This window comes from Plutella xylostella, chromosome 19 (genome assembly GCF_932276165.1).
Source record: "Plutella xylostella chromosome 19, ilPluXylo3.1, whole genome shotgun sequence".
In the NCBI taxonomy this organism is placed as follows: domain Eukaryota; kingdom Metazoa; phylum Arthropoda; class Insecta; order Lepidoptera; family Plutellidae; genus Plutella; species Plutella xylostella.
In genome coordinates this window covers 3735256-3748476 of record NC_063999.1, presented here as the reverse complement: position 1 = coordinate 3748476, position 13221 = coordinate 3735256, and the positions used below count along the sequence as shown (strand labels likewise).

The 13221-nt window shown below is 34.7% G+C and overlaps 1 protein-coding gene and 1 long non-coding RNA gene across 3 annotated transcripts in view; one reads left to right on the top strand and one right to left on the bottom strand.

Annotated features, from left to right (window-relative positions):
- Positions 1-1336: 1336 nt before the first annotated feature.
- LOC105389731 lies at positions 1337-5264 on the bottom strand. The gene is made up of 3 exons (XR_007267379.1): positions 4528-5264; positions 3383-3655; positions 1337-1953 (listed from the first exon to the last, which is right to left on the bottom strand). It is a non-coding gene; the product is annotated as an uncharacterized LOC105389731 (long non-coding RNA).
- Positions 5265-8124: 2860 nt separating this feature from the next.
- LOC105388895 (transcription factor HNF-4 homolog) overlaps positions 8125-13221 on the top strand; it is a 30266-nt gene continuing 25169 nt past the window's right edge. Inside the window, exon 1 of one of the 2 annotated variants that reach the window (XM_048627789.1) lies at positions 8125-8614. In XM_048627789.1, the coding sequence (XP_048483746.1) occupies positions 8518-8614 (97 nt within the window). In that variant the 5' untranslated portion in view covers positions 8125-8517. The remainder of the gene's footprint in view (positions 8615-13221) is intronic. The other variant, XM_048627788.1, reaches the window with a different exon arrangement.

Below are 13221 nucleotides of genomic sequence, written 5' to 3'. Positions count from 1 at the left end.
AAGTTGCTTCTGGTTTATTTTGTAGAGGTTGTACAGTTGCAGTTGATGTAGAGGGCACTGGATTGGTAACAACATCTGATACTGGTTCCGTTTCTAGAGTTTCATAACCATCCGACTCACTTGTTGGTGTCTGAATGGAAGATAATTCCTTTGTAGTATTGGTGTTTACAAATTTATCACCATCTTCCTTACAGTTTTTGGTTGACGGCAATTTTATAAACGAGTTCACCAAATTACTTCTAAATATTGTCCTAAGAATACTCGCACTGGGGTTTCTGTTGTTGCCGCCTTTTTGTCTAAATAATGCAAACAAATTTTCTAAAACATCTTGATTTAGTTTGTTTGTAATCATGAATTTTGTACATTCTTCTGTAGATTCTTCATCAAACAATTGAAGGATTGCTTCAATGGTCTGTTGAATGCCATCAAAACAAGGTGGTCTGGAAAAAGTTTGTTCCATAGATCCTTGCTTGTTTTTTTTAATTGTAATTTTTCTTATTGTTTTAAAAACATCTTTTCCTTTTAAAGTGGCTTTCCTAGCATGCGTTAATTTTTTGGTTAATGCACACCTGTACACATTTTTTTCAATTTTCTTTCTACTATTTAATGCGTCGAACATATTCTTTACAGTTTCTAGGAAATTTGCAGTGTTGTACGCAGTTTCGCTTTTAAGACTGCCTGTGTCTTTAGCCGTTTGAATCGCTGCGGACACCGAGTGACTAAATATTTGAGTAGCTAGGCTCACATTCATTTTTTGAAAACTGTCGGGATTTAAATGTTTTTCAGTGATCTTTAACATACAACGGCTTTTGCCAGAAATTTTGTCCATTTCATAAGTCTTGATTATGTCCTGAAATGATATTATTTCATCATTAATAACAAAATTGTTATCAATAAAATTGTTTCTTACACTCTTGATACAGTGTGGTATATCAAATAAAGCGAATATTTTTCTTTCATTGCAAAAAAAGAAAGGGTTGTCCTTCGTGACGCCAAATTTTTTATAAATCTTCTGATTGGTTGACATCTGATCGCAGACAACTGCTTTAGGCAGGAGGCCACAGATAAATAATTTATTAATAATAGCTTTCACTAATATTTCTAAATCATTAGCTTTAACATTAGTGCCTGATAAAAAATAAGCCACTGGGACTTTCCACTTGGAGTATAATCCTCTCACTAGAAATACTAAAGCATGTTTAGCTATTTTGTTACTTCGGTGTTTACCACCCAAATCCTCAAACCCCTCCACAGTATCTAACTTTTTAGAATAATTTAAATTACACATTATGGCCATTTCGTCGAAACAAATAACACAACTTTTTTTTTGTATGGATGCATGTTCAAATTTTTTGGACAGTTGATTAAAAATATCTGCGGAAAAGCCTGGTAAACAATTCGTTTTTGATAGCCACGATCTAATGGTTGATGGGGCAGCAAGAACAACTCCTTGTCTTCGTAAAAATTGGTAGGCTGAAGGGGATTTATAAAACAATGAAAGGCAAAAATTTTTTTCCTCTTCAGTCCACTTTTTTTATCTGTTTTTTTCCGCAATTGCATCAAAGTTAATGTTTTGGCAACATCACTCCGGAATTTCATGTTTTCCAAATTAAGATACGCTTTTTCCGGTCTTTTTGATTTTAATCGTCGAACCTTTGCTCTTAGTGCTTTATTTTTTTTTATTAGTCCTTTTAAACGTTGGTCTTGTTTAAAACGTTTTTCTTCCTCAAAGAGGCATTTTCTCGAAAGCCTTTCCTTCGGGCCGCCCTCAAAGAGAGATTTTCTTGACATACGACTTGTCGTGGGGGTTGGCATTGAAAATGCTCCAGATACAGAAAAATCCGATGAGCTTGACTCATCCATATCCTCTTCCTCCCGTTCATGATGTATTTTTTTTTTTTTTGTAAGTTTTGTGTGGTGTCAATACTTTTAACACCTTTGGAGAAAGAACACCTGAAACAAATTTTAGCACCTATTTGAGAAGGATATTTGTACAGAAGAATAACGAAAGGTTTAGACAAGTGAATAAATTTGTATTTTTGGGTAGTTTGTTTACGAGATATGGGAATTGCTAGAGCGTTGTTGAAAGGAGAGAGAAAGCGCAAAATAATATTAAGGTAAACGCAGGTATTACGCCACCCTTAAGCCATTTTTGACTTTGAAGGTCAAAAACAATGGTTTCGGATGATGTAAACGATATTATATTTTTTTCCATGTAAGTATGGAATGTATATTTGTCAAAATTTTTATGAAAAGTTATGATTTATAGGCAAAAAAAAAAGGACCGTAGGTCGATTATTGGTATTACCGCCACTTAGTAGGCAGGTTGTTGGCATTACCGTATTTTGTGAAGCTATCACTACAAAAAAAAACGGATTTTTCTGTGAATAAATCATTTAATAATTTGGCTACGTATGTATAAAATCAAACTAATTATCCATTAACTACAACCAAAACCTAAAATTATTAAATATATATACCTACTTTTGAAATAAAAAATAATTTAAATATATTAATCTGTCTAATATAAATTTTAACATTATTTCTCATAGTAAAACAAAACACTTGTTAAATTTAATTGATAGTTACTGATTCAGTATTTAAATTTGGGTTTTAAAATACTGAGATTGTTTTTCAGATTGTAAAAATATGTAAACCCCGCTGAGAACTAATAATATATTTCTTTTAGAAAAGCTATGCACACCAATTCTATCTTATTAGATGCATATAACACAAGAGCATGTAGTGTAAGTCTCTCAGTAAATTGAAATTTCTTGAGGGTGGTTGTGATATCTTCACTTTTTTTTGGGTGGCGGTGATTGCTGCGTTTACCTTAATAGGGAATATACATGTATTTTTTATATTCTTATTCGATAATTTTATATCGCTTTATTATAGTAAAAAAATCAACGCCAAAAGAAGTAATTTAAGGTATTTTAAATAAAGTTAAAAAATTACAACCGAAACGACCACTGTAAACGCACGTAATTTCGGCGGGCAAGGTGTGACGTCATTGTGACGTTTCACTTGGCTCAAAATAATGACTCGAGCCAGTCGCGCCTACGTTCCGTTGACATATGAATGACATATGAACTTTATGATCAGTTTTACGTTACATCCGTCCTAAGAAAATGCGTGACGTTTCTAAAGTTTTACTTACTGCAGTTTTTTGCTACTTTTCAACCATTATTTACTTGCTTTATAATAAATTATAATCAAAAATATTGACGGAGGCATAACTTTGAAATAACAAAGTTTATTAAAAATAATATTTGACCTATATTTAATTCACATGCATATTCCCTATTCATATATACTATGATACTTGATGCTACTAAAAACTTTATAACGTTAAGAAGATTAATAAGGAACATAAACTTACGAGGATCAAAATACATAAGCCCAGCATCGATTGGCTCATCTGTTGTACCATCCATTGGCACAGTTGTTTCCGTAGGATCATTGGTGTTAGAAGCGGGTTTCTGGGTTGATCCACATTTTGATGACTGAGTAGTTTTATAATGAATTGGTACAGCTGGCCCCAACAGCCTACTATAAGTTTCACATTTGTGAATACACGACAGGTGAAAATGTGCAGCACATATGTATTGGTTTCTCAGCTCACTATCCGTTAGTGAGGTCAGGGTTGAGTTTCCTAAAAAAGAAAATATAAGTATTTAGGGTGGGTTGCACCATTTAACTTTAATTATTACAAACGTCAAATCGTCCGTCAAAGCATCGGTGATAAAAGCATTATTGATGCTTTGACGGACGATTTTACGTTTGTAATAGTCAAAGTTATGGTGCAACCCACCCTTAGTTTACTGTTAGGTATAATTAGGTACAGGCTATAGTACAACGCGGACAATTTTTTCACACTGAGAAGGACCTTATTTGCATGAGGATAATGACTTATAAAAGATACAATCTTCACAAACACCGAATTTGTACGCCCCATTTGTAAATTCAACTTTTCACTTGTCTAGGCTAGCATTATAGAATAACGAGTACTAGTACTACTGTACTTGTTATTCTATGCTAGCATGTATTGCAGGCTTAGGGAATGGTAATTTTTAATTACTTAAATTTTAATTAAATTCATTTTCATTTCATTCATGTAACAAGACTCAGATATTGGTAGACACGGTTTAAGTTAGTAACATTAGAATAAAAATAACAAACAAACTACAGATAAGAACACAAAAACATTAACCTTAATTATGTTCATACATGAGTCATCCCCGCCTTACCTACTCCTTTGGTTGATTTTGAACAATTTTGAATCAGCTTCCTAAGGCAGTGGTCCGACCGGCGGCGATGAGCGAGAAACGAGTGTGCTTCAAACTATAAACTATCAGCTGCAAGCGAGTGTAGTTTCGATAGTTTTGTCGTCGGGCTATAACGGCTATCAGCGAGTGTGCAACGTGTGACGAGCTATTTGTTCGGACCACTGCCTAAGGATTGTTAGTCAGTGCATAGTCGCATTCGAAGCTGGAGGAGAAAATATTATGCAACTTAAAATCTTACCTGAATGTATGATCCATAGAAGCAGTCGATCTTTATCGTGCACTGGAAATCGAAACATTGAAATGTCTCGATGCGTATTTTCACAATTATGATATGCGCACTTTGTCATTTTATTGCGTTGGGCGTAAATCGGAGTCAATTAATCACAGTATGCACAAGTCAGTAGATAAGTAGTCGAAAACGGAGTCCAGGGGATAGCAGGGGTCAAAACAGTACGAAAACGATAGGAAAACACGAGACATATGCGATTCGCAAGGAAACCAAAGAACGCATAAAAATTGTTTTTTCAAACCTACCTACGCATCGAACATTATTACGTTCTGTTTTAAGCTGTTTGTTCCTTTTGTAATTTTATATATTATATTTATTGTTTCCATTTCAATTGACTAAGTATCTTTTTACTAATATAATAGGAAGGAAAATAGTGTTCAATAATATAAAAATCTTTATTGAAAAGAGCGTATTTTTTTTATTAGTAAGTTTTTTATTAATAGTAGGTACTTATAGGTTTACGTAAAGTGGAAAACATCACACGTTCCCAACTAATGGCGCTCACTATTGCCATCTAGTGATTATTCGTTAGTACTACTACGTTAGCAAGTAAACTCGCAACGTCTTCTTTCAAAATGGATTATGCAATAATTTAAGATTTCGACAAAATTCTACCACTAACGACATCTTACGGATGATTCAAAACAAAACTATCTAGTTACAACCGGGCTAAGGAGATTGTCATTCTTTAGTACTTAGTTATTCTATGATGATTACTAAGCCCAGCAACAATAAAAAGATTAACAACAACAAAAAATACATTTGCTACCTACCTAACCTAACATAGCTTTAAATAATTACGCACCGTAATCAACAAGTCAAAAATCTTAACATAATTCATGAATTATGGATGCGCTCGGTTAAATGTTGGAGTCAATGCACCTATTTAATACGTAAGAAGGTACACAATATGTAGGTAGGTATAGAAACTTTAGGCACGTATACGTACAAATGTAAAGTATAAACTGTTAAATGATTTAAATACTACACCACTTTCATGTTCAACGGATCTGATTAACATGAAGTTTCGTTAAATAACATTTAAAGTATGTCTGACCTTCTAGTGGGACTTTTTGTAATTATCTAAGTAAGTACGTATGTTATTTAGGTATCTACAGGTTTGCATGTTTACGTGTGGCTTAAGTAAAACTGACCCCTGAATATCTAATCTAATGAACTGCCTATGTTAATAAATGTTACAGTGCGTATTTTCAATCAAAACAATAATTTTCAAAATGGATCAAGTTCTTGAACTATTTTTCTAATCACTAACACACCAATCCAAATGAAACAGAAAATTTAGGGGTGCTGGTGTTGTTAATGTACTTACCTACCTTTTTCCTCGAGTTTTACCTGGAAATTACCGGTAACCGTATCACGAGTCACGAGGAAGTCTGATGACAGAAAATGCAATGCGCCCCATGGAAACATACATTCACTTTAGGAGCCAGAGTAGGCCGAACTATTGATTTGATGGCTGGGTGCACTCTGAAACGCTCTTGCCCACCATAAAAAAAAACATTTCTTACAATTAATGCCGAGTTGCAGAAAGCAAATTAAGCTAGTTTTAGAGCTTAGTATTTCAATTTATTGTTTGTTTAAATTAAAATACACACAATTAAGCTATGTCGGTGTTAAATCTATATCTGTTTCTTTCTGTCAGTATACTGTCAAAGCAAGGCAGCAATAAATTTAATGCCGACATTAACTTGAAGTTACTTTTTGCAACTCAGTGTGGGTGTACCTATCTATATCTTCTCAAAATAACTTAACCTTAATAATCTCTATAAAACAGCTTAAAGGCTAATCCAGTCATTCCCGATAGTATGTACCTAGTTACTGCTCTCGGTCGGTAGCGGTAGTACCTGTTCTGGGACTTTAATAATGAGAAATAATGTAACTAATACATTAAATATATTTAACGGTTGATTACAGCTTTCCACCTGTTTTATCAAATTGGCGATGACGATCATAATAAAATTATACTTTATTTAATTGTTATTTTTATGAACAAACCTAAAACACATGTTTCTCATTAGTTGTGTAGGTATAGGCATATAAGTACGTAATATAAAACCAGTTTTTCTCTAACTAAGGTCTCTTTGAAGCACCCATGTGTGAAATGTGAATTAAAAAAACTTTGTAAATAACCTTCACGAATGCTGCTGTCAAGTCACTACATAAGTACTTACATTATGTACACGATGTTTAATAATAACTTACATAGGTAGGTACTTCACGCGAGTACAGTCCGCGGAAATTACAGCACACAAACTAGGGTTTCGTTTTCCCGACCTTTTTCTGTTCCCGGGAAACGGGAATTTTTTCTAGATTTCCCGGGAATTCCCGGGAAACGGGAATTTATTTTTGATGCTTGTTTTTGCTATTTTCGGGTATTAAAAGTCCATTAAAACACTTACAATTAAATCAAATATACTTTTATCACTCGTATAGGTAGAAAAAAGCAACAGTCAGATAAATTAACAAACAAAATTATAATGATTTGTTTTACATGCCAAATCATTTGTTTTTCTTAATTGTGAATTAAACAATTTGGAAATTTTATTATGACGTATATAATTAAAATAGAAAATTTTAATTATATACGTCATAATAAAAAAATTATCACACTTGAGGCAATGTTTTAGAAAAATTAATTCATTCAACGATTTTCGCTCAACCTACTTCTTATTTTGGTTTTTTCTATGCGATAGTAATTTTAGAAAAAATAAACGCGGACACAAAACGGGGACATAAAAAAATATGACAGGCGTCACACTAGCGTTAGCTTTTACAATACATACTCTTTGGTCACATATGTAAAAAGCCGATCAATTGATTGGTAGGCGGTAGGACCAACAGATAAATAAAGATGAAAATATTGAATCAGGAAGAGGTGAAACAAGGTGATGTACTTAGATGAGTCATTTATCTTTGCAATGCAGCTGCGCAAAAACAATAACACGTATGATTTTCCAATAGAACAACAAAACCGAGTTTCTGATCGTAGACGACAAGCTTGCCGATATTTTTTTTTGGTTTAAGGTAGGAGAAACAGATAAATAAAGATGAAAATAAAGCATAGAATCGATTAAAAATCAAACCCGGGAATTCCCGGGAATGCTAATTTTTTTTCCCGATTTCGGGAAAGACAAATTTCCCGGGAATTCCCGGGAACGGGAACACGGGAACGAACCCTAACACAAACTGAACATGAATAATTTTATGAGTGTAGCCGTTGTGTCTAAAGCAATTAGGTTGACATTTGGCGACGTTTGACATGCGTGCAAAATGGTGCAAAAAGTATGTTTTATTTGATACATATTCGTTTTTTCACTGAAAATTAGAGACATAAAGCAAAAATTTAAAAAAAATTAGCTAGGCGAGTAGGTGCCTTGCCTTTAGCAATGTTATCTGTTAAAAAAACGTACAAACTAAATAATCACTATAATTACCTAACCATTACCTACTCTAACGCCGCCGAAACTTATCGCATCCTTATAAAATGTTTATCAATCAGCTAATAGGGGGGTATTAGTTAGTTATAGGCGCGCTATAAATGATAACGCACATAGCGTTCCACATATCAACCGGTGAGCCAGATTCCGTGACGCGAAAGGACAAGTTAGCTAACACAAAACTGCATCCAAATAATTCCATATTATTTATAGTGGCGAATCAGCTGAGGCGCAGCGCGGCTCCGGACCAGACGCCCCGAGCCGCGCGCTCCGCCGCCGCCGCCGCCGCCGCGACACAAAGCGACCGGTATCATTATCACATCACCCTGCTCACCGCTTGTTTATATTATTCCCACTATCGTGCTGCTCAAGACTGGCCGACAACAAACCGGACCTGCGCGAAACGTGATTAAAAAGTTAAAAAAGGATGTGTCAGTGAAAAAGTTTTGTTGAAAAAAGTTTGTTTTAAAAAGTGGTGACAATGAGGAGCGACGTTCTAGCGCCGAGTGAGCTGGAGGGCACGGACTACCTCCTGTCTTCGACCATGAGGCTCGAAGACAGCTTCCTGCAAATACTTGGTAAGTCATTTGCCAACTGGTTAACTATTTATAAGATTGTGAAACGAAAGTTGACTGACTTGGTGACTGACTACCGGCAACGAGTTACTTACAATATTATTTTGATGATATTCATAAATAAAGGTTTAATTTATTTACCTATACCATTCTATGTAAGTATAAAATAGTCTACCAATTGGTTTCTTTATATAGTTAATACGTTGACTTGCTAATAACACTTGGGGAATCCTATCCTATATCTAGGTACTTAAAGGCTGTGCGTTTCCTTTTTAGCCCCGTTGTCGTATATCGTGTTAACCTGTAGGACTTTCTGTGTTGGTGTAATGGAAAGTCTCGGAAAATACTTACAAATTTTCATCAAAATCTGTTCAGCCGTTTAAAAGCTATATGAGCGAATGAGCGTATTTCTTGCAAAATGACGAGGTTATCCTAACATAAACATAATTTTATTATTGGTTTTCAAAACAATAAGTCGTAAAGATTTGCTTAATTTTATTTTTACATTTTAATATTTATATACCTCTAACAATTTCTGAAAAAAATTGTTAGTAAGTAGGTATACTTCTTAGATACTTTTATCCATACTTATAATAACTAGGTACCTACCGCTAAAGGTTAAGATAGAGCATCTATTTACGTTGACGTTACACAACGCCCGTAACTAACGAAGGTACATAATATAGTGTGTATTCTACACGATTTCTACTAATAATATATCCTAACTAATATTATAAATGCGAAAGTAACTGTGTCTGTCTGTCTGTCTGTCTGTCTGTCTGTCTGTTACTCTTTCACGCCAAAACTACTGAACGGATTTGAATGAAATTTGGTATACATACGGTCTAGACCCTGGGAAAGAACATAGGCTACTTTTTATCCCGGAATTCCCACGGGAAAACTTTTTAAGGCGAAGCGAAGCGCGGGAACAGCTAGTAACATATATTTACACACTTTAGTTCAATGTCATTAATAGTTTAGTACGAGTAGTATCTTCCTATCGTACCCATAGAACAACACGGACTCTTCTGTACCCTCGGAATGCATGCGATCTTTCTTGATACAAAAAGTCAGTTAATTTTTGTGGTTAACCTATCCTATCACATACGAGTATACTGCCGAATTTCTGCCTTTCCCAAAACCCCATCTCACTGAGTTGGATTCAAAAGTTATTTTCATTTGCTCAACTGCATCTGCCTAACTTCCGATGCAGGGACCTTGACATTGAGCTGTCCATTGACGCATTGGAGTCGCTGGAAGTATGAGAGAAACCGATACGACTTGTTCTTGGTGGTTCCGTAAAAACCCATCGTTTGCTAATTGGTGAATGTCAGAGTCAGAACATGTTGTGTTCACGCCTCAGAACATAAAGGATGAGGCTGCTGGACACTCATATATGTATATACTGTCACTTCACCTAGGATCTTAAATACTTCTCTAACGATAATAAATTATGTAAGATAAAATAATATGGTAACTATACTTATTTCCAATTGCCTATTTACCAGCCTGAACATGGTCCTTCAAGCCGGATATTAAAATTAACTGGGCCGGTCCAGGCCCCCTTGGATGTTCCTACTTGGAAGAGGCTTGTGCATCTTTTGATGTGAATAAGGTTAAAGTTATAGGCACTGAGCACTGGTTCTAGATATGGCAGAGTACTATTCCTATCAACTAATAGCGCATCGGTATTTGCTGCAGAACTGCATGTCATTGAGAAGGCAATAATAAATAATAAGTAGTTAGGTACCCTAGCAACACGCGACCAACACGCTCAATTAATATTATTCTGCATTCTGTTCCGATGCGCTGAGTGAGTGAAGTTACAGTCACATAGACGCCCGGTTTCCCATTTGAGAATATTAGGTTAAGGACGACTTAAGTTGGTTTAAAACACCGGTCTGTCTGTTATCTTTAGTCCATGCAAGGTAGTTTAAATCAAATTAGAAACTGGGTCTTAGTTTATTTAAGTACCTTACTAAGGCGGGTTTTGTTCAGGTACCTATGGGGTTACGGCCGTTTTCATGAAGGGCGAGAGAGGAAGGCTCTGTGACTGATAATTGGACAATCAATTCACAAAATATATTTAGTACATTCTAACTTGATTACACCCATAAAAAATATGATAAATATAAAAACAATCCTTCCTTATTTTAGGGCCTTGTAAATTTTCACACTTGGTCATGTCATTTCAGACCACTAAGGTCAGATAAAAAAGCTAATGAAGGTAGTAGGTATAATAACTATCCTATTACATATTATAAACATATTTACGGAGTTTCAGTTGTTTTGAAGGTTTGGTTCTTGTTTTTGTAATTTTTTCGTGGGTAACACTTTTTGTACCGAAATAGCCTTGCGTGATGAATAAAGGACGTAGGTCATTAGTTCATTACATTAGAAGAGAAAAAAAGAAAGAAAAAATATCCATGGGCGTAATGTTTCATGGTTTGTTGTACACCTAGGTAGGCTATACAAACTACACATAATAGTAGTTCCATCAATATGGATAATTATTATAGAAATACCCAAAAAAGATAAGCACCTTTACTTATACCGAGATTCTAGCTTCCCTTTTTGTAGCACTCATGTCATTTGGCAAAGCTGTCATTAACATTTTACTGGATTGTTAAGCGCTGAAAGTTGTCGTGTCCTCGTTAAGTTAACGGAGGGCATTACCGGTAGGTAACGGGACATTATTGATCGGAGGATGTACGAGTATTTTTAACCATATTGATTATATTATATATAGATCATTTTCAGCTCTCTTAAGACTGTACCTAAGGTCGGTTCACTTAGATTTTATAGTTAGGTAATCAATCTACAGTTAAACCTGGATAATAAGTGGTTTTTTCTGGGGCGGCAGGCATTTCTCTTTTGCTGAGTGTACACTCTTTCTTAGTGGGTGTTAAGTGATATATAGGTTTTAAATGTTTATCTACCGTTTTAAGCATGTACTACGACGATAATACTAGCACACTTCGATGATATCATTTCCAGTTGATAAGACACCCGAAAACAATAATAAAACCGACACAGCAGGATTCGAATTCGTATTATAGGTAAGTACGTATTTAGCCTATCCATACTATTGAATAGTCTTTTTAATATGCTACCTACTGCCGATTTAAAATAAAAAACTAAAACTATTTATGACACCAAATGTGGTGCAGAAATACCTTTATGGGTTAATAGACAAAATTGCTATAATATCATTAGGTAAATTGAAATAGTGCGTGCGCGTGGGGTCCCCTAAGGACAGACGCAGTTGTCAAACATAGGTGCGACCTATATTATAATCCGCTGGTGGAGCAGCCGAGACCATTCAGAGGAGAAGTCTTTTAATTCGAACTAATATATAGAGAAGTCAGATATACTAATACTATACTTACACCATTACCACTTCCTGGGGTTGGTCTTGCTGGGATTGGTGATACATAGACATAGTCACCTACTCCTTACTTAGGTTTTCTTTCTGCACCAAGGTGACCTTAAAATTAACTAACGAAAATGTTTGCTGCATTTCGGGCCAGTGTTTAGAGAAGTTGGCCCGGACTCGGCCAGCATCTAAATGATTCGTAATAATATTAGAGACCTAGGTAATAGGTACCTACATAATAAGTAAGTACCTACAGCATGCATTTTGTTCGCTTGTCCACTGCACTATTTCACACTTTTCAGAATACGTTAAACAACTACCTAGATAGGTACTTAAAAGCATTAAATTCGTTTTTGTTCTGAGTTATTCTTTTTGGTGATGATGATAATATTTTATTATACTTAGGGCTGATTTTGGCAGGCAGTGACAACAAGCATTTTATTCTTCAGATAACACTTATTTGACCATTGAAAAATCTGCCTTTAGTTATGTAAGTTGGCTATTTATAAGTTAAGTTAGTATAATAATAATGTAAGTAGTAATAGATACACGTTGAATTTATTTCTTGTTATTAGTTATTACAAGTAACAATAAATATACTGATAACGTGATAATAAAACTGTAGCAGAGCGCTACAGTTAATCCGGGTCATTCGCTTATTTACGTGTATTTATTTATAGGGGTTGTACCTAACTACCTACAGTCATAATCATAACAGACTTTTAAATGTACTTACCTAATCATATGTACTACTTAACAAATTTAATAATAGTGTCGTAAATAAAAATATCACCAAAGAACCTATAGGCCATGCCTGCTAATGTAGTTATGTACACATAACTACACATTTACACACCTAAGTATAAGATTATACCAATAGATACAATTGCTTGATTAGTAAAAAAGTCTAATCATTAAATTATGATAAGATGATAACTAATGATAAGCAATCAATACCATAGCTAAGTATATACTTACTACGCTTAAGCTGTGGTATTATACTAATGGTGTACTCATTCTTATGTAATCTACTATTTACCAAAAATCCTATTCCATTTGGTACGTTTATGCATCTTTCTTCAACATTGATCTGCATTGTTCTTAGCTATTTTGTATCAATCCGTGCTGCTGTTATTTCGATGTCTTATGCCTATACATAGATACAGTGCCACAATAAAGATACCTACTTTGTTTAAATGTTATGTATACCTTCAGCTATAATGTGTATGTGTAC